This window comes from Oikopleura dioica, chromosome 1 (assembly GCF_907165135.1).
Source record: "Oikopleura dioica chromosome 1, OKI2018_I68_1.0, whole genome shotgun sequence".
Taxonomy (NCBI): Eukaryota; Metazoa; Chordata; class Appendicularia; order Copelata; family Oikopleuridae; genus Oikopleura; species Oikopleura dioica.
In genome coordinates, this window is record NC_137291.1 from 7,192,280 (window position 1) to 7,216,742 (window position 24,463).

A 24,463-nucleotide genomic window follows, 5' to 3' on the forward strand; every position below is an offset into this window, starting at 1 on the left:
ACGGTATCCAGCCAGTTGATGACGTAAAAATCACCGATGAAGACTCCCCCATCATCGACAACAATGCCGACAGTATCATTGAGATGTCCGAGAAACCAAGTCTCCCCAGTGAAGAAGAGACTTTATCGGTCGAAAAAGACAGCGAAATAATCGATGTCCAGTCTTATGACAGTCAGACATTTTCGGTCAGCAAGGATTTCTGGATGCACGCAAGTCCAAATACCAAGGCAATCTTTGCCCAGCTCCCGGTTCAATTTGAAAAGGAGTTTAAAAATCCTTGTTTTTGGCAAAAGTTTGAAGGTAAAAATGTTCAAAACTGAAAAAATATAGTTCATTTAACGTCAATTTATAATCATTGTTCAACGCTCAAGGATATTTTTGAAGAAATCATTAGCATATAAAATATTGCTGTAAATCAGCATCCTCATCGTCAATTGATCGATTATGATTTGCATAGTTAGGTCTACCTAATTCGGAAATTCAATATATTTTCAGGAGAAATTTCCGCTGATCCGTATCTGAACTCCCCGTACGCTCCAGTTCCTGGGGAAGAAAGACAGTATGACCCGTGGGGACACAATAATTACTACCGAAAAGCGCGAGCTGATTTCATCGGACGTCTGAACAAAACAGAGACTGGCACTTATCGTTTTCGATGCCTTCCGTATTTCTATCTGATTTCGACGCCAAAAAGTGGGACGACGACGCTCTGGAATCAGATGGTCAAGCACCCAGATGTCGATCTCAGGAAAGAGTCACGCCATTCCCACCTCTTCATTTTTTGACTAAGCTCTGTTTGACTCTTGTTCAGAATCGGAATCAAAGAAAACGCCTGGTGGAATTTCATGCGCCGCGGGCTTCGTGGCGACCACCACTGGGTCTATCACTTGGTCAATCCTCCAAAAGACTATCTCCCGAACGATGAGCTGCTCGAAACTTTGGACCAGTTTATGGATCTCTTCGACAACGAAGGCGACAACTTCCGAAAAACTTTCAAAGAAAACGGCGGCAATTTCGTGAATACAATAACAGCTCTTGCTCCGATCAATTTGCTGACTGCGCCAATCGACTTTTGGGAAGAGCTGCATCCAGGTAATTCAACATGAGAGTTTTGACATATGCTTTCTTGAAAATGGAGAATTCCACGACTATTTCTGAAAGATATTCAATAATAACAGCTGCTATTTCAGAGCAGACTAGATCTTCCCAGAATCGCGCACGGGTCGGGAAGTTTTTCTTTTGTTTTTGAGTCTTTCTAAAATTGCCTTAGTAGGCTACTAATAGCAGCGACAATTTCTATGCGACAATATTTGCGTCGGCGACTATTTTCATCGCTGATTGGCCAGTTGGCGTATTATTAAGGTTGAGTTTTTCACCTAAGGTCGGCATCGACCCTGTTAACCCTGACATCATCGGTATAAATAACTTTTACATCCATAATTATTACAAATCAAATTCAATTTTGTGGTTCTTTTCCTTTCTTTAAAAATAGAAATTAATTTGATCTAAAAATACAAAAAAGAATATTCCCGACTCAAGTCACGAGTTCTCCCGGGGTTATTGGGCCAACTCACTCAAAAAAATGCAACTTTAATTGCTTCTATATCTTTAGTTTTTACTAGACTCGCATGATCGTTAGTCATCACTTCTGATTTTAGAACTAGTCAAAGCTGGATTCAAATCTCCTCCATTATATCTACACCCAGCATACATAATCCACAAAGTACAACCGAGTGCACGACTCGTTGCGCTAATACGCGATCCTACTGAACGATTGTACAGTGACTGGCAGTTCTTCAACAAGAAATCGGACAAGAAGGAGTTTCATGAACTCGTCAAGGAAGGGAAATAAATTTATATTTGGAGATATTCTTCCTTGATTTCGATCTCGCTAATTTGCGCGAAATTCAAAAAAAAATTGCTAGTCTTCCTTGATTTCAGTCGACTTCGAAAATTTCGTTACAAAAATTTATTTCCAAAAAGCACGCCGTGGCTCAATTTCAAAACTGTCTTGACGAGGTGAGCAAATTCTTTAATTTTCATAAAGTTTTATTCAAAGCAACAAGCAGATGCAAATTAATTATTACATTGTTTTATCCCTAATTTTATTGCTTTAGGGTGATGAAAGAAAATGCCTCTACAGCTGGAAATTAATTGCCAAGCGGCTCAGGTTGAATCGAGGTCTTTACGCTCCGTTTCTTGAAGGTAACTCGTGATTATTGAGTATTCATGTACTGAATTTTATCTTTTCTTTAATTGATTCACCAGATAAAAATTGTTGAATCATTCAAATTAAAAATGGATTAAGAAGATTATCATTTTAGATTTATTCAAAGTCTTCCCGCGCAATCAGGTCCTCGTCATGAATTTCGATCACTTTACTCAACATCAGCTTGAAGCTAATAACGAGATATTGCGATTTCTCAATATGAGTGAAATTGAATCAGAAAAATCAATTCTAAAGGTAACAAACGCTTCGAAATCGGTAATGAAAAGGTTTGGGTTTGGGTTCAGGTTTGGGTTTGGGTTTGGGTTTGGGTTTGGGTTTGGGTTTGGGTTTGGGTTTGGGTTTGGGTTTGGGTGTGATTTCGGTTAGGGTTAGGGTTAGGGTTAGGGTTAGGGTTTGGGCTTGGGTTTGGGTTCGGGTTTGGGTTTGGGTTTGGATGTGATTTTGGTTTGGGTTTGGGTTTTGGTTATTTAGGCTTCAAGACCTTAGAAATCTATTTTCAGAAAGCATTTTACAACCGCTGGTTCATTGATGACGACGACAAAATCATGCTCCCAGAAACTCGAAAAATCCTCGACGATTTCTACGGCCCATTCAACAAGCGTCTCGCAACTCTTCTTGGCGACGAGTCGTACCGCTGGGATGTCTACCGACCGGTTCCAGAGCTGAGGCCGAAGCCAGATCCGACAGATGCGGAGAAGCCGAATCATCAATAATAACAATAGCCTAACTTATTGACATATTGCCCAGAAAGAAGAAAATATTTAAATTGCCAATAAAAGACAGTGTATAAATGAACTTCTTTGATAAAAATTATGATAGACGTTGCATAAACGCAGAACAATGCAATTGAGAAATTTTGATCCTGGCGATTCCAAGGCAATTATTCCGCTGCAGTTGGTTTAACACTCGGTTGTTAAAATACATTTTGGCAAGATGAGTGGATTTAATTTACGATCAAGATGAGCCGATATGCATGATAAAAAGAAGCAATGTGCGTTTAATAATATTTTACAGCGACAATTTTAATACTGCGCAATTGTGTTTTCTCCTTAGATAACTCGATCGAGATGCTTGAATAAACATGCAGCTGAAGATAAAGAAGCAGGTTGAAGATTCTTATTTTAATTACAACTTGACTGAACTCGATAAATGACTAGGCGGAGAAAACTTGCTCGAAAAAGGGGTAAAAATGGATCATTGAGAATTTGAAAAGGAGCTTGGAAATGATGTCACGACCTGTATTGACCTTTCCTGTATTGAAAACTGCTCTGCAAACAGCGACAGAGATTTTATTTTTCAAAGGAAAATCAAACGAGATTCCTTGTGATATAAAGACAGATCACATTCTCCTGCGAAGAAAAATAAGGCTTTTTTGAAGCAACTTGACAGTATTTTTCATTTAATCAAGAGAAAGAAGATGCCAGAAAACCCGAACTCAAGAAGCTCTCAAAGAAGGCCATCTGGTAAGTTTAATAAGACCGCTCGGTGCAGCGATTTTGAACTTGCCGCGGAGCCCTGATTGGTTCAATTTTTATCGGAGCGCCATCTAGGTATCCGGTCGAACCGCTTGCTTGATTGATGCATATTTTTCTTAGATTTTAGATTCAAGTAGGCAAGATTTTTTTTGAAAATTTGCGTGGGCAAAGTTGGATAAAGCTCACAGCGTGCGGTCACGCTAAACATAGTTTGTCTTTTGAGAGAGCCAGTTGTTTGGACAAACTTGTAAAAGTTTGCTCCTGGTCGCGTTATATGATCGCGCTTGTAGAGAATAGAAAAATGGAAGGTATTGAAGGCCAGAATTCAGCAGAAATCTGTAAGTTTGCTCCTTCTTTTCGCCTCAAAAAAGCCTAAAAAGACGTAGAACTTTTATTTACGGAGTTTCTAGCGTTCGATGCGGATTTGGTCGAATCAGAGCTTTCTCGAATGAATTCTGCGGCAGATGAAATCAATATTTTGGAAAACAAGCTGAACAAAAAACGAAAAATCCACGAAAAGCTCGTTCTCAACTTCACCACCGACCTTGGGAATGTAAAGGCCAAGGTGACAACCGAGCAAATACAAAACTCCGCGGAATTTTACCAGAAAATGAAAGAAGGTAGAAAGGAATTTCGTCGCACAGAAATAATATTTTTGAAGGCGACCGCTTGAAAAATATCCTGTCGGAAAAAAAGAATCAACTGGAGAAGCTGACAGATGTTATTGAACTCATAGAGGCGACGCTTGCCAGGACGAAATCGTCTGTAAGCGGCCGGGAAATTGCGAATAAGAAGCTTCGGGATCTGAGGCAGAAAATTGTGGCAAAGTAAGGCCCCACTAAAAATGCTTTGATTAGTAATGATTACTTCATTCCTCTCTTCTGAGTGGTCAAAATGCCTATCTTCGCTAATGGCCAATCAGAAGGCAGGATTAGAAAATTCGTTATCGCGAAACCTTGCTGTAGAAATCAATTCTTCCCTCCGTTAATTTCATTTTCTAGAGAAAGCCTTGAGCAAGAAATAAACGAGCTGGATGCAGAACACCGTCACAATCTTATCGAAGCCCGCGTCCAAGCAAAGAAGCACCCGTTCAACATTCGCAAGACGAAAAACTTCTTCATGATCAAGTGGAAAGGCGAGGACGAAATTCATTCAGCAAGTGTGGAGATAGAAGAGCTCTCAAGATTGCTGGTAACGCAAAAGGAAAATTATACGAATGCGATGCGCAATCTTGAGGTTTACTCTGGAAAGGTACATTTTTAACACGATTTTATTTATTTATGTTTCTTTAAGGTTCATGCGAAGCGATCAAATAGCCAAATGTCGACAAATTCTTCATAAATTATTTCTGTACAAAAGTGCTCTTGTAAATAAACTTGTCTAATTCACTTTTACAACACAATTCGTTTACGATCATGTTTTATCCTTTGTCACATATAATTAGCAAGATCGAGAATAGAAGCTTGCCGACGTGCCGGTTTCTTCTTTTTCGACTTCTTCCTTTTGGACTTTTTGCGCTTGCTCATTTGCTCGTCGACGGTCTTTTTTCCGCGTTGCATGATTGCCAAGACGGTTCCGATTGCCGCGGCCCCGATGAGTCCACCGGTAATCATTCCGATAGCCGTGTAGTTTGTATCATCTGCGGGGGTTGGTTTTGTTGGGTAGGCATTTACTTCCACTTCTAGGGTTAAAGTTACGGAAGATATGAGATCTGTTGGGAACAGTTATTCTTTGACCAACGGAATACTCGATATAGGTACCTGGAGTTTGTATCAATTTGGAGTTAATATTGATATGTGGAGGTGCCGCAGTCGGATTGTAATTATTCTTTTTCTCTTGAATGACTTGAACTTCCTGAAATTCATATTTAGAAAACGTATCCGAGCAGTAGTGGTAAAATTACCCGTCTTTCTCGGCCAGTAACGTCGATAATCCGCAGAGGTGAATGATCTGCCATGTTTCCTTCGTGATCATAAGATGTGATGCTGAATTGCCAGATGATCTGAAAATAAATTCTACCAACGAAAATATGAGAAAACTAACCTCCTTGAGGGTATGTTCATTCGCCTTGGCCTTCAAATGTTCCCAGAAAACAGTATTTCTTTCTCTTCCCCATTCGGGCATTTCCGGGCATTTGATGATAGTGAACTTGACGACTTTTTCTTCATCATTTTTTCTGATCAAGGTAGGAGCGACTTCTGCAGAGGGTTCTTGCTCAATAACAGGTACAATGGTCTGATTGGTGGTCAGCTCATAATCCTCAGCATCTGTGTTCAACGAAAGAAAGATCAATTCCGACGTCTGTCCGGCGATGGCTCCAAAATTTTGACTCGTGAACAGCGTCAAGTCAGAATTCGTGATGAAGATTCGGATTAGCGGGTAGATACTCGGGTCCCGGAAGGATGCATCTCCGAAAATCCGGACATTTGAACTCAAGTCGCTGAAAACTTCGCTCCAATCGTTTCCGTCTTTCAACATTTTTGACGCTAGAATTTGGTTGATTGAGATCTGAGGTTTAAGATTCTTTCTTACCAGAGACATGCAGTCTCGTTATATACGAGCCAAGCCGGTATTGTTTGCTCAAATTAGTGAAGAAACGCTTGAGATCATGTCTGAATGGCAAATTGCACTCGTGGTAATTGAATTCTATTTTATCATTTAATGTCGCCTGCGTAAGACAGACGGCGTAGGAGAATACGTTTGTACATTCTACAAGTTTAATTTTGTAGAAAATAAAAATGAGAAAATCAATCAATGAAAAAATTTTTGTTTCAAAAGTCTAGGTCTTTATCGGGTTTCTTACATGAGAGCATCTTTTCCATAAGTTCGCGTTTCTTTGACATCAATGTGCACTTCAATATTGCCAATAAAGTAAGGTGGAGCATCTGTTTAAAATCGACTATCGTAAAATTGAAATCAAGGAAGAGAGCTACCTTTGAGCGTTGATAAATCGAGACTAACTGATTTTTCCTGCTCGATTTTGACGGGAAGCAAATCCTTTGAAGAAGTAAAAAGGGGGTCGAATTCCGGAACGACATATCCATATGCGAAATTCGATAGTTTCGTGTCTCTTGGATGAGACGCGAAGAGACGAATTTCGTACTTAGACACTCTTCGGCCTAAAATACTTAATAAAGACGCTTACTTTTTTCTTCGCAAACCTTGATCATGAGGTTCTTTGAATCCAATAATTGCTTGTTCCCGGTATCTACGAACAGAGAGCTCTCGAATCGGCTCTGGCGGGCTGACATCTCTCCCTGCTTTTTCACAAATGTACGCATGCGATTCCTCGCTGGTTACACATTGAACTTTGTTGGTCGAGTTGACGATCTGACTGAGTTTGCCTGGCGGAGCTACAGTCATCCAGTGACATTGCTCTGGATGTCCGCCGCCTTTATGCCAGTTATTGTAAGCCTCAGTAGACATGTTCTTAGATTTGTAAATTTCTAGAGCTGGTTTTCAAATTCTTACCCTGAGATCGCTCAAACTCGGTTGATAACTTAGTTGGTTCCTAACATGTCGATTTGGCGTCTTTTCTTTTGTCCTGAAAAACTTCTCCTTTGCCGTTTCAAGCGCGTTCTGATCATAACCATCGATCCAAATGCTTTGTTGGATTTCTTTGGTGACTTTGAAGGCGAGCATGATTTCATCCACTTGGTCGGCTTTCATCAGCGTTGCATCTTCGGCTTTGCAGGACATGTTCGCCAGAACGACTCGCGGTGTTGGATCAGTATCGACGACTTTGTAGCAGCGGTTCATGACGGGAAAGAAGTCTTCGCCCTCGCAAATGCCTTTGAAACCACGTGGTGCTGCAGTGATGGTAGCGATTCGTTCCCAAATATCCTAATTATTCACATTTCTATGAAAGAAGAATGGCGAACTTACGGATGTTTCCATCACAGTCGCGCGATCCCATAATCGTTGGGTTCCGAGCCCCATGTTCAGCCAATCTAACAATTGTTTTACATTCAAATTTAGGCTGAAAACTTACGTGTCCGAGTAAGCCGTTCTCTTTGAATATAAGAGCCCCTGTTTATTGCCCAACTTCTTCCAGCCCTTGGGAAGTTTCTTGGATCATCATGATCCTCTTCCCCTGTCGATCGTTTTCCACGAGAGTTGATGAAATTTATGCCTTCTTGGGTCGAGTTCCCACCGATGAATCCTTTGCGGTTGACTCGCGCGACAATTTGGCTCTGGGTTGATTTGTCGAACGGATGAACACTTGTGGCGAAGAAGCGCATTTTATATTTTCCCTGAGAATTGTTATCGGTCTCCGGGTTCGTCTCTACCTGTGAAAGAAACTCAGAATAAATAGCAGTGTAAATTCCGTCATTCGCATTCAAGTCTCCGTACAACCCATCATCGTATAATCGCAAGAGTTCAATCCGGAAGGTCTCGATTCCAGAACCAGCTGGTCGGTAAATTTCCACCCAGACGTAGGCGTCGACTACTGGATACTGGCCCTGCTGAATCTCGGCGAAGACGTAGAGTTCCGTCTTTTGCTTCGGCTATTAAATGTATAGAAATAATAACTGCAGTTCTCTTTTACCTGCATAACGTAGCTATTCATCTGAATGGGATATTCATACGGTTTTCTTGCAAAAGAAGAGATCGAGACGAAAATTGACACTTCTTCTGAACTTCCACTTGTGTCAATTTTCAAATTGAATCTTCCGAACTCGATTAGACCAGGAAGACTTATTCTCAAATTGTTCTCCGCTTCCGTCGAAAACACGACCTTTCCACCTCGAGCTCGATTTGATGTTTTGTCGTAGATTTCGCCGTTGGGGAAGATAAGTTCAATCTTTGGTTTGACCAAGATTTTAGAGTTGGAGTGCTTCGATCCAAAATGGAACTATTCAGAGAAAAGATGATAATTTCTTGTAAGAAGAAGAAATTCACCTGTATGAACGTATTTTTGCCGATGGAAGGGTCGATCACAAAAGGTAGATATTTAATAGCGTTAGCTAAAATTTCAGAATTTGAAGTTATTTTTGAAGACTATTTTTAACTTACGTTCCATTGTGAACTGCTGATTTTGAATTGGTATAGCTTCTCCTTCTGATGTCCCTAGTTGACTGAATTTATTTTAGGATCAATTTCTTCAATCAATCAAAAATCACCTGTAGAACGCATCAGTAAGCGCGACAAGAGATTCTTCTGGCTGAACAAGCGAATAGGACGGTGTTCCTTTAGTTGCAAGTGCCAAGTAGTCAAGAACATTTGTATCGGAATTTCCCAAAGAAATCGTGTTTACAGTTACTCCAGAAAGTTGTACGAGCTCCATCGTTTCTTCCACCGACGGCGTGTTCCACTCTAGCCCGTCAGAGAGCAAGAGAATTTCTCCTCCATCCATCGTTCTAAGATACTCGGGCCCAGACTGCTGGAGCATGTTGATGCCCCTGAGAATGGCTTTGCCAATCGAGGTCCCAGATGCGACAGACTCGTCTTTAGGAAGTCGCGAGACGAGAAATGCTCGCTCATCCTCATCCACTATTTCAATTAAATCTTGTCGCCTCGTGCTCATTCGATTGAAGCTGATGATTCCGACATATGTTCCAGAAGAGACGGTGTAGATAAACTGTCTCACTGCGTTTCGGACCATGCTCAGGCGATTTCCTTCAAGCATGGATGTAGACGCGTCAAGGCAAAGAACGATTCTCCTTGGTGGCCGGAAGAAGAGATCTATATCTGGTATTGCATCATTCACTTCCAGAGAACTCGGACTAACTAGACCGGTGAAATCTGGATGCTCGAGGAGAACATCTTCCACAGTTCGATCATTGCAATGCTGGCATTGTTGGGATTTCTCCTCGATTCCGAGAATGAAGCAATCTTCCTCATTCGTATCGTAGCACTTTGATCCGTCTTTTCTGACCTTTTCTTCTTTGAATTTTTTGCAGACTTGTGGTTGGACACTGTCGAAAACGCCCCATTTGAATTTTGCCCATTCGAAGAAGAAGTTGCTCGATTCAAATGTTAGTTTTTGCTGAACTGATAATTTCTTCGTATCGCCAAAAAGTTGATCATTCTTTGTGAAAAATGAAGAGCTCATGTGAATGTATCGTCCTGCTTCGCCACAAGGTGTCCCTTTTACTGCTCTAGAATCAAAATATTTCAACAAAAATTAGTTTTAGCTTCATACCTAGGTGAGCTAGGATCTTGTTCATCGGAAAAATATACTCTCATGGGCGTATTTTCAAAGTTAGGTGCGCTTTTGTACATTCTTCTGTCCCAAGTCGTATTCCAGTTTTTCACCCAGATTTCTCTCGCAGCATTTTCATATCGAAGATAGTTAGTCTCGTACGAAGCTGGTCTTTGCTGAAGGGGATTCCAAGTTTCGGGAATGACGATGCTCACGTGACGGAGATACAAGTGCTTTTGCGTTTTTTCATAAAGAATTTTCGAGAAAATGCGAATCAGATGAGCGAGTTTTCCAACAAGAGACCAGTCTTCTGGCACCTTGTCGGAAATCGCAATGTACAGGCCTTCATATCCGTTGTTGACGAGTTTCACATGGTTGGTCCAGTTCTGGCTGCCGATACCCAGGGATTTGTAAATATCATACTTTGCCTTGTTAAATAACTCATTGTCTTCAGTTACTTTTCTCTGGTTGACAGAATTTTTTTTCAATAAAGCTCTCTAGAACAATCTGTAACCAGTCCTTTGTTGAAAGAAAAAACTGTAAGTAATTGTCCAAAAAGGATGAAAATCCGCATAGTAGCTCTAGAAGAAAATCAGCGCGGCCCTGCAAGCATGATGAATATTAGATGCGGCGGGAATACCTGACCAAAAGGACTAAATTCCAATATCCAGAACGGATTAATAAGTCAAAGAGCACATCGATTTTAGTCAAAGTGAGTACTTGAAATTCATGCAATGTGAATAGCAACCGTTTGATCGGCTTCAATTTGTCTGATGTTTATTCAAGATTTCAGACGTAACAGAAGTGATCAGAACAGAAATCGCTGCAGTAATCGGGTTCAGTTAAGAAAAGAATTGGTCGGTGGCAATTTCCTCCGAGGTTAGTTATGTTTCGAGTTGAGACGACGGTTTCACCGTTCCATTCGGCTCGCTCGACCATATTGGTTGTGTATCCATCGTAAACCAAGAATGCGCCTTCAACAGCAATCATTGATCCATATGCAAATGTCTGCAATAACAAATTAAATATTTTGGATATAATGTAAAACTTACATTTGACATTTGTCCAACAAGTGTCCATTGTTCATTTCGGAAGAGATGAACACTTTTCAAATATTCTGACCCGTCGTATCCGCCTGTTGTTATAACACCATCTTCAACAGTCACACACGCATGATAACGAAGCATTCCAGACGGATGAACGGGCTCTTGTATCCAGCCACTATTAAAAATGAAACAACATGTATTTTTGAAACTGATTCTTACCTTAGTTCAAGGCTTTCAACAGTATTCGTTGCCGATCCAGCGACAATTAGTGGCTGACCTCCATACAATGCCATGCACGCATAATTATGACTAGCTGCGGTACTAGCGATTGCTTTTGCCGTCTCACCATCAAAGCTTTGACACGCGGATGAACTTCCCCTGCAGATAACAACCTCGTCTCGGACCTCTGGTACTGTTATAATCGACGCATATTGAGAATATACGGTTTGACCATTGACCAAACGTTTCCTCGTATCTATGATCTCGCATTCTTTCAGTTTACCAATCTTAAAAATCTATATTTTTCGTATTTTAAGTTAAAAACCTTGTAAGCATCGTGATCACCACCAAAGAAATATATCTCGCCATTCAGGAGAGCTGATGCCGCTCGGTATAAAAATGGATAATAAGAAGTCTCGCCACTTGATTGAGGCGAAAGAAAATGTCGATTTTCGATAAAGTATCCATCCGCAGACATCACATAGGTGTAGTTAACAGGGTTTGAGTTCGTTCCTCGTTCTTGACACATGCCAAGAACGTATTCTTGGCAGTGAAATCCATCTTCGCAAGGGCATCCTTTTTCGCATTCGGTCAAGCAAGGACATTTTCGTGACACCATCAAAAAGTCGTCGAAGCAGTCTTCAAAGCAGGTTTCGTTGGCCGTGCAGTTTCCAATGCAGTCGTTCAGTCCTTGGGAGGCCTCCTTGATGCACTGTTTGTAGAAGCTGTTGTTCGTTTGAGGCGAGCTGCAGGTACAAATGCTGTTTGCGCATCCTTCACAGCCATTCGGGCAGTCGGCAAAACATGGGCAGGAATCATAACATCCTCAAGTATAAATTAGATATGATTATTTGATGCAAACTTACTTGTGTATTCGGACAAACAAGTCCTCTCGCAGTTGGCCGTGTCGCAGTTCTCCTTGCATTCCAAGTACTCGACGTAGCAAAATCCATCGCAGAGGATGGCAGTTTCTTCGTCACTAGAAAATGATGATCAAAAATAGAATTCGAGTCAAATGAAGCGTTCAATTATTGGTTAGGCTTTGCATCAAGGGCAAGATTTGTTCGAAAAAGGCATGTTTACTTACGGGCAAGTTCCATTATCAATCTTCGGCCGCTTCACAAAAGATGACAAGGTCGATTCAGGCTCAATCACAGGGTCAGTTTCGCTCATTTCGGCTGGGGCATTGAAGTCCGCCTTAGTTTCATCAGTCAAGCCCCCTTTAGCGGGACCATTGAGACTCGCCTCGGCGAAAAACAAAAATAGAAAAAGGAGGTTCCAGTTCATTTTCTCTCTCAAACAAGAACTGCTTAGGTAGACCCTGGACCTCGCTTTTATGAGGACAGTATTTGCTTTCGAAGTATGGAAAATGTCACAGCTGGTTCGGTTTCTTCCCGTTGCTATTTACTCTTGACAAATTTGTGAGACTTTTCGATGGACTTTGATACAGGAAATATATAAACGCATCCATTTTGTATTTCCTCTGACATTTCAATCTATTGTTTTATTATAATAAACCAAAATATAGACACGTAAAGAAAGAACCTTAAATTTTATAGCTGCGTTAATGAGTCCCAAAATCATCAGTGGGTTACCAAAAGAGAAATCGTAATTTAATCAAGAACGCAATTAAATAAACCCTTTTTCTAACAGAGATGACCTATTTTTCTCCTCAAAACGACCACGCCCTATACAGCCGGTGCCCGAGCTGCAGAGAGTTCATTCAATATTTGCCTTGATTTTAAGCAGTCTTGATAAACCCCGTGGAAATTTTTTAACTCCGAATTGAATTCAGAGTTGCTGAAAATGGTTTTTTCATTCGGCGTTCCCGAGAAAGTTACTTTTGACAAGGCGCGTTGTGGCGACCTGCTGCAGACGGATGCCTACATCAATGGAAAATTTGTAAAGGAAGAGTTATTGAAATTTTAGTTCAAAGCCTGAAGACTTTTGTCGACTAGACTAAACTTCAGAATCCGACCCGAATCGACCTATTATTGAGCCTCAGACTGTGCCTTAGACGCGAAAGTCGTAAGCATTTGGAAAAATGAATAACTTAATAACAGACCGGCGCAACATTTTCCGTCACAAACCCGGCTAATGGGGAAAAACTTACGGAAGTAGCAAGTTGTGACGCGAATCATACTGCAGCTGCGATTGATGCTGCTGAAGCAGCCTTCAAGACGTGGAGAAAAATGACACCGAAAGCCCGTGGAGCACTGGTTGCAAAATGGGGGGAGTTGATCACGTCAAATGCTGATAAAATTGGGGCAATTATAACTTTCGAAAATGGCAAGCCGCTTGGAGAGGGGAAAGGCGAAGCAAATTACTCAGGTAAACGATTTTTCCTTTCGTCTGTAGAGGCTTTTTCTAGCGTCTTTCTGCGAGTGGGCTGCTGCTGAAGGACGTCGCGTGCATGGCGAAACAATGTCAAGAAAGCGGTCTCTTCTGCCTCAAGTGTCTTATTTATTCATCCACTTGACGAGACATTCTGATTTACCGGCCTTCAAGACCAAAGAGACTTGACCGCTTTAATAGTCCTTGGGCCGATAGGAGAATCGTTACGATTAAGCAGCCCATTGGAGGAAACGTTTATTATTTCATAAAAACCATCTTAAAAACTCATCACACGTGATGCGAAAGTAATGCAGCTTTGGGATAAAGAAAGAGCAAAATTCGAAAAAAGGAAAATCTCTTCCTTGATTTCACCATCATTTTTTATTCCTACTGTAGTGGATATTGTGATGATTTTGAATAAGAAACCCGATTAAAGTCGTTGGAATGATCGCTCCATGGAATTTCCCTGCAGCTATGATTGCAAGGAAAGGAGTTTTTATTCAAAACGACCATGTCAAAAACGACTTGATAAGGAGCAAATAGAAATTCTTTTTGAAAGAAAAGTAGCGCCAGCTATTGCTGTTGGCTGCACGGTGGTTATTAAGCCAGCAGCATTAACCCCTCTTTCCGCTCTGGCCTTGGCGAAACTCGCGGACGAAGCTGGCATCCCTGCGGGAGTAGTGAATGTTCTACCGACGAGCGAGGAACTCACGGCCACTGTCGGAGAGACTATTTGTCGCAGCCCCAAGGTCACAGCGCTTAGGTTCGTTTATAAATCTACATTGGAAACACTCAGATGTTCAGCTTTACCGGGTCCACAAGAGTCGGCAAGCTGTTGCTAAGCCAATGCGCTGGAACAGTTAAGAAATGTTCCATGGAACTTGGAGGACAGGCTGGTTTTCATGAAGATTCTTGCATGCCAATTTCCCTTCAGAAAGACATCTGTCAGCACAAAAATACTCAAGTCCGCCTGAAAAGTCGAGATATTTTCCAGTAGAATATTTTTATTTCCGAAGGCAAAGTTCATTTTTTTCTGAGGCTAGTTTATTTTTCATGAAATCTTGAAAAGGCACCATTTATTGTTTTCCCTTCGGCCGATTTGGACAAAGCCGTCGCAGGCCTAATGGCTTCCAAAGTAAGTTTTTCCGATTGAGAAGCTCTAGTCAGCGTTTAACAATTAATAAGTCCGTGGACCACCTAGCCTGAGCCTCACGTTTTTTGTTTTAGTTCAGGAACACCGGGCAAACCTGTGTTTGCTCCAACAACATCATGGTCCATGAGGACGTTCACGACCAGTTTGTTGCTAAACTCGTCGAAGCTGTCAAGAAGGAGCTCAAATTTGGCGATATCTTGAACGGGGCCACCATGGGACCAATGATCAACCAGATGGGCGTTGACAAGGTAGCAAAATTCGAAGCTTTCAAACATCGCATAATTCAATAATCCAAAGGTCAAACGACATCTTGAAGACGCGCTGGAGAAAGGAGCGAAGCTAGAAATCGGTGGCGGATCACTTGGCGGACTGTACTTAGAACCAACTGTAGTGAGCAATGTTTCGTGGGAGTCACTTTGCTTCAAAGAAGAGACATTTGGACCCCGTAAGTTTTCAAAGTAGAATGATTCGCGTAAATTTCTAGTGGCTGCGATTGGAAAATTTAAGGAAGAAGAAACAGTTATTGATTTCTTGAATACGTCACGTGTTGGTCTAGCTGGGTATTTCTTCAGCAGAGATGCTGGACAGGTGTGGCGAGTCGCAGAGGCTCTCGAAGGAAAATGATTATAAATTATAATAATAACAGACATTCAATGCGGGAAAGATATTCACACCTTGATCTTTCTGAAATTGAAATTCTAATCATTTGCAGTCGGCATGGTAGGAGCGAACACAGGAATGCTCAGGAAGGGATTAGATACGTTTATTATTACGCTAAAGTCTCATAAGAATTATATCATATTTTTTCCCCCAAAAGTTGCTGCGAGGCTCCATTCGGAGGAGTCAAAGAATCCGGTCTAGGACGAGAAGGAGCACTGATCGGAAGCGAAGAGTTTTTAGAAACTAAGTACATATGCTTTGCCGACTGTTAACTACTGTCGACGCCAGATGTAGACACAAGATGTGACTCGTGTTCTCCTTTTACATCTGCCAACTCATGACTAGAAGAGACTGTAGAAAAACTGAACAAAAATAAATTTAATTTTGTGTCCAGAGGTCCTTTATTTTTTTCAACAAATGTGCAGTGAGACTGTGAAAAGGGAGGGAAATAATAATTTACAGGGAGAAGCTCATTTTTCTTGATGATTTTCTTTTTCCAAAAAGGAACATTCGAATCGAATAGTAAAATAACTAATAGAAGGAAAACGCATTTTCCGGGCAGACTTTGAAGAGCGATCGCAACCAGAAATTGGTTTAGTAGACTTTTGACTTCTTATTCCTGAAAAATATTGTTAAAGAGCTGGTTTCTTATCTAAGAAGGTGATTTTCTTCCTTGATTTCAATATTTTTCGACTTACAGAAAATTCGACTTTGTGCGTGATTTCGCCCATTGAGGGTGTTTGAGGTTGGCTAGTTGGAGGTTGCGCGGTCTGAGCTGCTTGTTGGGGTGCCCCTTGTTGCGGCTGCTGGGGCTGTTGTTGAGGTTGCTGCTGGGGTGGCTGCGGTTGCTGGGGAAAGACATTTTGTCCGGGAGGAGTGAGCTCGAACGGCTGTGGCGGCTGGTTCGGATCTCCGAGCGGATTGCCGTCCATTGAGTTCTGCATAAAGCCGTTCATCATGCCCGAGAAATTGCTCATTTGGCGCAAGCGCTTCAACTCGTGCTCAGCTAAAAATGGATCAAAGTTAAAATCGTGGCATAAGGTTATTAAGTGCTTACCAGAGTCCATATCGCCATTGCGCCGTTTGAGGCCAGACTTCTGATTCATATGGCGTTCTAAAAAGCATTTCATTAATAAATCATTCATCCAGGGTCAAGGGAAGAATCAAGGGACTTTGTTTTCAACTCTGTCTGGTCGCTCGGCAGGAGGGAACACCTGATCGCGTGGCTCAAATCCGATCAATCTGGGGCGTCGGAGATGAAAATTTACTAAAAAATGTCGCATTGGTTTGGGGGTGCAAGCCTCGGCGGTGCCAGATTTCAGCTGTTTCTCTAGCTGCTACTGACTCCGCTGGGCGCCACCAAGAGCGAGAAGGTCCCTGGTGCTTTTTTATGACCCGAGCATCGAAATCGATACTGCTGATACTAGTTGGTAGTGATATGGAGCACTCACGGTTCTGTGGCGCGTGGGTTACTCTGCCTACTTGTACCAACTGCCACTCAACTGGTGCTTTAACAACTTCATGCGACCCCCAAACAGCTGACTAATAACATCCTATGCGCGGCACTACACCACCTCCCGAGCGCCAAATCTTGTTAGAGAGAAATGCATCAGGAGTAAAAGAGATCAGGTGCCAAAGGTAAAGTATTCATTTTCATGTGCTTATGTCCTTATCTATTCCCTTTATCCCACACTTGAGAGATTCAAAGAAAGAGCCTCCGAGTTTGTATATTCTCCTTGCATAAAAACTTGAGTACGTTTTTCCAGATGCGAAAAAAACGCTAGTGCCACGAGTTAACTGTCGCTTAGGCTTTCTGTGTATTCTGTCGGCAGGTGGCGGCGGAAGAGCTTTGATGCCGATTCTCGCGCTTCTTTCGTGCGAGAAATAATTAATGAGAAAACTGCGCATTCGGAGTACCTGTCAAAATACTGAGAGAGAGTTTCTCATTCGTGCTTGTTTCTAAGGGAAGGCACTTCAAAAGAGCAAAAAGTGTCAAATGTTTTTATTCAAGGTGTAAACAAAATTCCTGTCAAAAACAATCCCACCTTTACAATCGATTTTTTACTGTAACAGTCTACTTTTATGGAGCGTTTTTTGGGAGTTAGGGGGGAATACGACCACTTTGGACCATTTTTACCTCTGAGTTCAATTTCCAACTGCATGATAACTTGAACTGCTTGTTGAAGAATCGTCAGTTTCGTCTGTGGCTTGTCCGACTTCGTATGCATCTGGCACATTCTGCCAAGCTCCTTGAATGCCTCGTTGATATCGCGGACCCGGAGACGCTCTCGCGCGTTATTCGCAAGTCTTAAGTGAGCACTAAGTAAAGATAAGAGCTAAAAACGAATTTCATCAATGATAAACAATTAAAACAAGGAAAAAAAAACGTATTGTTTACAAAGCTACTTAGAAATTGTAAACGCAACGGGCAAGAACCCAGCTGCGACCTCATTTAGAAGCTATTCTCTGTCAGTATTAAGCTGGGATGAGAGAGGTAATCCCTGTGTCCCCAAATGAATCAAAATCCTCAAATCACTCATCCAAAACGCTAATAATGGATCGCCAACAACTACGCTTATCTCCTACAGCTGTGACAAAAAAACCGCAAACTTAGGAACCAAAAATGAAAACTTATCACCCAAAAATCCACGAGATAAAAACCCATATGGAGCTGAGGTTTTTGTTTTTCTTAAAAAATTCTAGTGACAAGAGTTTTTATTTAGAATAAACAAGTTTTATCTCCTTATGCTTGAAAATCGGAAATATTCGCCAAAAAATTAAGGGGATTTACTTCGAATGATACCTTCGTTCTTTTTCTCTCCGCTCGCGTTCTTCTGGAGAGAGGTCCTCCTCGTTGATTTTCATTCCAGGTGGGGAGCCATCGAAGACTTTGCGGTCCTCAGGGCTCATGGCTGGCGCGTTCTTCGATTTTCTTCCATCGGGTGTTTTCAATAATCCCCCTGGATGAAGTCCTGGTGCCAGTCCTCGCAAGAGCTCCGGGTTCATCTTAAGAGTTTTTGAGTTATGGGAAGATAACTGTAAATTGAATTGCTTGGTGACATTTGCCAACTGTCAGCAGGTGGGAAGGGACTCCTCCGGGAACCGGGAGTGTGCCCAAAAAAGCGTAAGTACACACATTATGCCACGTGTGGAATTTGTACAGATAGAATAGTGACTTACCATTCCTCCTGGAATATTAGGATATCCAGCCGGCCAGCCAGGCATATTGGCGTAATCAGCAAAGCCGTTTGGAACGTTGGGGAATTCGCCAAGAGGAGGCATTCCTGGATACATCTGAAAGAAAAAGTTGAAGGAAATCTGTCAAAATATTTTATCCGCTCGGTCGCCCCAGATCTTCCCAGAAAAAAAACTTACAACTGTAGCATGATTACTAAATAGAGCCTGAAATGCCTAATTAAAGTGGCAATAAGAAGTAGTAGTGCCTACTAAGATAGGCACCTCCCACGTGCCGAGACTAAGGGTGTTAGGATAAGACGGGCACTTTGTTGATTGGGACTCGAGGAGGGGCACTTGAGCTCCGAAATTGCAAAAAGGCGCGAAATTTGAGTCGCCTCAATTGAGCGCGACTCATCATTAGCTTGTTTGGAATTGCAATGATTGCGCAAGCTCTAGAAATATTTTCCCAGCTGAAGCGAAAAGAAATGATCTAATTCGACTCTTGTAGGTAAAATGATCGTGACAGCGAGGTGTCACCAGTGACATCAAGTGGCGATAGTGTCACGGAAGTAGAAAGCCTTTGCCGAAAATTGGAGTATTGTTGTTGAGCTGAAATTGTTGTATAGATAGACTTTGAACTAGCGAAATGGTACTTTGAGCTTAGCGAGTGAGAGGACATTATCGCTTTTCTATCGGCCCTGGCGGAAGATACCAAAATACTCAACGCCAAAATTACTTGACTGGATGTTTGCTAGGTATTGACGCCATCGCAAAGATTGGACATTGCGGGGCCTAAGATTGTCTCGAATTCTGATGTTTTATCGACTATCTTGGACCCTGAAAATCCGATTTTTAGGAACGGCTTTGGTTGAAAAAGAGCAATTTCTGAAAAAACTTTCCAAAAGCGATTTCAACTTAGAAGTGCGCAGGTGTACATTCATCTCAATTTCAGGCTTGTTTAGTCACGTGATTGACGCTAAATGTTGTTTAGCGCAGAGCTGCCTCCACCGCGCCGCGCAATAATTCCTCAGGTGCTTAAGAAATTTGCCCAAATTACGTTTCTTTTTGCATTCTTGGAATTTCCCAAACTCCCGAAGCAAGAAATAAGGGATATAGACTGCCGCTCGCGTGGAACGTGTTAAGGGCGGGTAATAAGCGACTGATAACGACACCTGTGGAAACTGATAAAGAGACACCATTGTCCAACTAATTCAAACATCTCGATTAAAAAATTTAAAGACGGGCACTGCCAAATTGACCGTGCACTTGAATTTCACGCAATTTTGGAGCAGATAAGAATTAAGGACATCCACATGGATAATTAAATAATTCTTATCGAGCAAAATACTCGTCAATGATTATTCAAGATTTTCTTCTATATAAAATTCCCGAGAAAATTGTTCTTGACACACTTTTTTCCCTAGAAAGCGAAGTTGTTTTACAAAAGTGCGAAAATTAAGCCCCATCACATGATTGCTCTGCGGAAAGATTGGCCTACTTCAAAGCGCGGCACCATCAAGCCAGGAGATAAATTTATCTTGGTGTTACTATTATATTTGCAGTGCAAAAACATTTCACAAATATTGGCGCCGCGGAAAGGGTTTTCGCTGAAACAACTACAAAATCTCCTTGATGAAAGCGGAATTGGCGGGGTTTTGATTTATGCAGGTGAGCTGGAAAAATTTACTTTTTCGAAAATTGGCGAAATTTTGTGTATTATTTATGAAGAATGATATCATTAAGGGGACCCTTAGGGTTCGCATTCCATCGCCAAAGACAGTCGTAAACTACCCTGACTCGTATATCCGCAGCTATTGACTAGATATCGCCCATTTTATCCCGCTCACGGGAGCCGGAGCAATAAGTGCGCCAGTGATGACAATAATGAACCCCTTGCAAAATGTCAGGGTCATAACAATTATCTATTTCGAGTTTCAATAAAAACGTAAAACGGGCTTTGATCGTCTCGTAATCAGGATGCTCAGAGTAGGAAGTATTACCGTGGCCACCTACTAAGCGGCCCAAAATGTCAAAGACATGATTCAGAATCTGTAAAATGTCTATTTCTAGGACCTGACATTCAGGTCTTTTTTTATCAAAGAAATCATAATAAAAAATTTTTTGGGAATCATAAAGGAATCATTTTGGCTTTTGTTCAAACGCTAGAATCAAGGATTTGTGACAGGTAATCCCGAAATTTCTGATAAATCGCAGCTTCCAAATTGTCCGAAAATTCAAATTTGCGCTACACTTGAAGCTGTCAAAATCTCCTCGCTGTAAAAAATTCTGGTGCACTAGCGATCCAGCACCAGGCCTCTCTTTTTTATTTACCTTCAATCTACGACGACCAAAATAGTTTCATTTTCTATTCACTCATGATCTTTGTAATCATGATATTAAAAAGCCATTTAATGAGCGTCATAAAATGTAAGAAAAAAATGATGTCGAGCGCAATTTATACAAGTCAAGTTTGAAAAAAAGAAAGAGAAAGAGGGTCCTTTGTTGAGTTTTTTGTCTTGTCGGATCGGAGGGTGATCCCGGCCTCTATTCATGCCCCGACCGAGCGGCTTTAGCAGCTAATTCAAGGCAGGGCTCTCGACGGAAATATTAAGCCATGGATATAAAATTGAAAAACTGGAAATGAATGAGAAGTAGTTAGTAGAAAATACCATCATCATTCTTTCCAATGATCAAAATTATTCATCGGCTGAGTAAAATCTCGGAAAATAGAGCATCTTTTCTGTAGAAAATTTGACCTACCATTCCGTTGCCGTTTTCTCCACCAGGCCATCCTGGGAGACCAGAAGGGTAGGGCCATTCTCCAGTGGGGTTCATCTTTCCTCGTTGATTTACTGCTGTGGAAACTGTTGGTTACTGTTGAGGTCGATCTCTGTGTTTTTTCTCGAGTTGTTGTCTTTTTTTTGATGATTTCTCTGCTTCTTTGTATTTTTGACCAGTTGGTACTCTTGACTAACAATTCGAGTGGGTATTAGCCTCGTCCAGCTGGTTTCTGCTGAGCTCTATGTGTGCAGTGGCAGCTATTTAGTGGCTCCAGTCGGTCTGGCCTGGCGATCGTGGCGAAACAGGAGCTCGAGCGCCGCTGGTGTCAGTCTCGCCGGCGCCCAGCTCATTCCGAGCCACTAGCTCTTAGGGTGGTCGCTAAAGCACCACCACCGACTTTCTGCCTGATATGGCGGAGTAATCCTAATCGACCGGGAGTTTCAATCAAAGTTAAAAAATTATGATACGAACAAGTAATTATTGAGCTTTTACGTAAAGGCTCGTAAAGATTTGAAGCGAGTAAGGGATTTTTATGGCAATTTTCATGATGCATGAAAATGTATATTCACCACTTAGACGGGCGATTCCCGTTAAAATTTTCCTATTTAACGGATTTATTATTTCTAAAGAGAGTCGACATTTTAAAGGATTTTTCACAAATGAAGCTCGAAAATCTGTTAAAATGGCGACTTTCTAGACAAATAATAAATCCGTTAAAAAGGGTTCCCAATATTTAAGTTGACAATTTTTGGTTATTTCAATCGGGTCATCGCTAAAATGTGTGAACAGTAAAACGCAAGAATTCCCATTTTCCGGGCATAAATCCGCGCGATCATTTCTTTTCCGGATCTTTTCAATTTGCCGGATTCGGCTATCAAGAGATCTTTCTCGACACTTGCGTGATCAGATTTAATTTCCGGGTGTGGTCGGGCCGAGGTGAAAGGCGAAAATTTGGCGCGAGCTCATTCTCCCAGCCTCAGGAGATTGCGCAGATCATCCGCGATCGAGCTAATTGGCCTTGGCGTCAAATGATCGCCCGCTCTGATTTTTTGCCTGTCTTATTTTGTTGGCTGCGAACAGCACTATAAATAGCCCCCAAGAGTTTGATGAACCGGCGATTTACAATTTTCTAATTAGCGCAATTTTAAATTATTATTCAGGCTCAATGTTTTTAATTGTCCATTTCTTTGCTAAATTTTTCGTAAGACAAAGTTTCAGAAACAACATTTTGACACCCTTAATTTCATTTATACCTGAAATATTTCTTTCATTTTCATAGCTACAGTAGCGTCAAGAACGAAAGAATTACAGTATTGAAATTTGCACCTTTGCCATTAAGATTTTCCCAGAAGCTGTCGCGATAATTTGAGCCCCCTTCAAGTGCCGAAATTTTATTTCAAATAATTTCTTTTGTCACTGCATAGGCTTCCGAGCCACCCTAAGATTTTAGTATTGACACCGATGTTTGAGCAGTCGAGATTCGCTTCGGCCCTGGTATAGTAGAGGCCAACCACCACACTCCGTGACTTTTTTTCTTCGCCATTTTTTCCTCCACCACCATCGAGGGTGTTTGTACATTCCATTCTACTCAGAGAGTCACCTTTTTTTATTTTACTACTAAGTGTGTTTTGCGCTCGTAACATATGATTAGAGGGCTATAACAAGGAGTTAAGCAAGGAGAAAGAGTAACCAGCTCGATCTACACTGTGTGTTTTTGTGTGCAAATGGTCAGTGAGGTGCGCCCACAAGTGCACAAACACTCTGAGCTCCTCGGATCAAGCTCCGAGCTCAGCTGGACGGGGGGCGCCAACTTTTACCAATCCTGGAATATTGGAACTTGGAAACAATCTTTCGTAAATCGGTCTTTTTCGGCAGGTTTTTTGATCACGAAGATGCTGACATCCTTAATTTTTGTAGGACGATATTCTCATGCACTGACAAATACAGAAAATATAGGAACAAAGAGATTAATAATTTGATAATAAAATTTTTATTTCTCAATTAAAAAATAATTTACGTTTGAAACAGCCAGAACAAAGGGCTTAAAACTCATAAATAAAATATTTATCTAAGAATTTTTCGTATATTCGTACGAGAAATTGGAAACAAAATTGGTCTTCAATCAAAGAAGGAACAGTATTAGCAGGCAAAGGCATTCCAGAGCGGGGAACAAAGGAAGGGCGCGATTTTCAATTGAAAAATGGCGGGTTACAATTGACGTTTCGAGTGTCAACACTTCCTATTTGGATTCAAGGACCATCGTATTAAGGGAATCAGAATTCCTTTCCACATGCCAGGGAGGGGAAATAAGGATTCAAGGGAAATCTTAATTTGGCTTTATTTTCCGCTCAGGTGATGTTGATTCGAGTCATTCGTTTATGGAAATATTTCTATTTACGGTGATATAAAATTATGCTGGTTGATGTAAGGAAACATCCGGTTCAGTGCTCTGCTTCGTCAAGGATCATTCAATTTGTCACGAGATTCGATCGTAACAGAAGAATCTTCCATCCTTCCTGAAATCTCCAAAATTATACATTTCCCCTCTTCTGAATTAATTCAACGAATAAATGGAAAAATCAATGCGCGTCAATCTGCCACTCTCGATTTCAGTCGATTTCAGTATCTGCTGAACTTGAGAGTGAAAATTAACCGAACTCGTTACTAGTCATCCGTAAATGCTCTCGAGTTAACGACACGTGCTTAGCTGGCCTTAGACAAGTAAAAAAATGGAAATTATGGTTTATCGATAAATCAAATTCTGCCGTTGTTTTCACACTCCTGTTTTTACTCGGCCGATTTTATGGCATTTCAAATACACGTTTCCTCAAAAGACCCGAGAAGCCGCTTGCGGCTTCGAGCTTTAAGACCCCCGTCAGCTTTTTCCTTCGAAAAATGGAAATTTTTAAAAACACCATATATTTGGTTCTTAATGCGACCTCAGGTTAAAATTGTTTCAAAAAACATGAAACTAGCAATATTTGACCAAGAAAAATCAATTTTTATGCCAAGATTGGAGCAAATTCGTCAATTTTCGACGAAAAGTCCAATTTTCAAATGCGATTTTGAAGGTGTTAGAGTCGAGATAGACCCCCAAAAAAGAACCCTTAAAATCGTTTTTGAACCGTAGAATCCATTTCCGGGGTCAAAACTTTAAAATTCCAAAATTTGATGTTTCGAAAAAAGCTGACGGGGGTCCCTTAATAAAAAAAGCCGCGCGAAGCGCGGCTTATATTTTAATTT

General features: G+C 41.3%; 6 protein-coding genes across 9 annotated transcripts; 3 read left to right on the plus strand and 3 right to left on the minus strand.

Moving 5' to 3' along the window:
• The first annotated feature begins 10 nt into the window (after nt 1–10).
• On the plus strand, nt 11–2,974 carry LOC145711872 (carbohydrate sulfotransferase 15-like). Its single transcript, XM_081789561.1, has 8 exons — nt 11–300; nt 496–754; nt 812–1,092; nt 1,659–1,837; nt 1,981–2,019; nt 2,118–2,205; nt 2,325–2,464; nt 2,731–2,974. The coding sequence occupies exons 1-8, from the start codon at nt 84–86 to the stop codon at nt 2,941–2,943; spliced, it is 1,416 nt and encodes a 471-aa protein (XP_081645687.1). The 5' UTR covers nt 11–83; the 3' UTR covers nt 2,944–2,974.
• A 594-nt stretch (nt 2,975–3,568) lies between these two features.
• On the plus strand, nt 3,569–5,107 carry LOC145710924 (uncharacterized). 2 transcript variants are annotated; one of them, XM_081788638.1, is made up of 5 exons: nt 3,569–3,693; nt 4,116–4,325; nt 4,367–4,532; nt 4,707–4,956; nt 4,999–5,107. In XM_081788638.1, exons 1-5 carry the CDS (start codon nt 3,648–3,650, stop codon nt 5,044–5,046), a joined length of 720 nt encoding a protein of 239 aa, XP_081644764.1. In that variant the 5' UTR covers nt 3,569–3,647; the 3' UTR covers nt 5,047–5,107. The 2 variants fall into 2 exon arrangements, with proteins under 2 accessions (XP_081644764.1, XP_081644763.1); XM_081788637.1 differs by lacking the exon at nt 3,569–3,693 and adding an exon at nt 3,801–4,043.
• On the minus strand, nt 5,078–10,424 carry LOC145711873 (uncharacterized). The gene is made up of 18 exons (XM_081789562.1): nt 10,389–10,424; nt 9,851–10,347; nt 8,829–9,806; nt 8,722–8,783; nt 8,608–8,672; nt 8,255–8,560; nt 7,995–8,213; nt 7,697–7,958; nt 7,591–7,655; nt 7,177–7,548; nt 6,867–7,134; nt 6,639–6,824; nt 6,509–6,590; nt 6,238–6,317; nt 5,749–6,191; nt 5,609–5,707; nt 5,466–5,559; nt 5,078–5,386 (listed from the first exon to the last, which is right to left on the minus strand). The coding sequence occupies exons 1-18, from the start codon at nt 10,422–10,424 to the stop codon at nt 5,136–5,138; spliced, it is 4,365 nt and encodes a 1,454-aa protein (XP_081645688.1). The 3' UTR covers nt 5,078–5,135.
• A 202-nt stretch (nt 10,425–10,626) lies between these two features.
• Nucleotides 10,627–12,457, minus strand: LOC145707354 (uncharacterized). Its single transcript, XM_081784879.1, has 6 exons — nt 12,203–12,457; nt 11,982–12,094; nt 11,441–11,940; nt 11,116–11,402; nt 10,903–11,071; nt 10,627–10,858 (listed from the first exon to the last, which is right to left on the minus strand). The coding sequence occupies exons 1-6, from the start codon at nt 12,400–12,402 to the stop codon at nt 10,640–10,642; spliced, it is 1,488 nt and encodes a 495-aa protein (XP_081641005.1). The 5' UTR covers nt 12,403–12,457; the 3' UTR covers nt 10,627–10,639.
• A 464-nt stretch (nt 12,458–12,921) lies between these two features.
• On the plus strand, nt 12,922–15,645 carry LOC145711875 (succinate-semialdehyde dehydrogenase, mitochondrial-like). Its single transcript, XM_081789563.1, has 12 exons — nt 12,922–13,017; nt 13,179–13,446; nt 13,487–13,545; nt 13,649–13,702; nt 13,983–14,212; nt 14,254–14,341; nt 14,519–14,584; nt 14,677–14,850; nt 14,900–15,047; nt 15,087–15,216; nt 15,313–15,363; nt 15,420–15,645. Exons 1-12 carry the CDS (start codon nt 12,922–12,924, stop codon nt 15,532–15,534), a joined length of 1,479 nt encoding a protein of 492 aa, XP_081645689.1. The 3' UTR covers nt 15,535–15,645.
• An 11-nt stretch (nt 15,646–15,656) lies between these two features.
• Nucleotides 15,657–21,557, minus strand: LOC145700044 (uncharacterized). 3 transcript variants are annotated; one of them, XM_081777314.1, is made up of 7 exons: nt 21,200–21,557; nt 18,443–18,556; nt 18,054–18,268; nt 17,400–17,569; nt 16,320–16,376; nt 15,961–16,268; nt 15,657–15,881 (listed from the first exon to the last, which is right to left on the minus strand). In XM_081777314.1, exons 1-7 carry the CDS (start codon nt 21,272–21,274, stop codon nt 15,876–15,878), a joined length of 945 nt encoding a protein of 314 aa, XP_081633440.1. In that variant the 5' UTR covers nt 21,275–21,557; the 3' UTR covers nt 15,657–15,875. The 3 variants fall into 3 exon arrangements, with proteins under 3 accessions (XP_081633440.1, XP_081633431.1, XP_081633448.1); XM_081777305.1 differs by having other exon boundaries at nt 17,400–17,581; nt 18,066–18,268; nt 21,200–21,556; XM_081777322.1 differs by having other exon boundaries at nt 18,066–18,268; nt 21,200–21,551.
• Between the last annotated feature and the right edge of the window lie 2,906 nt (nt 21,558–24,463).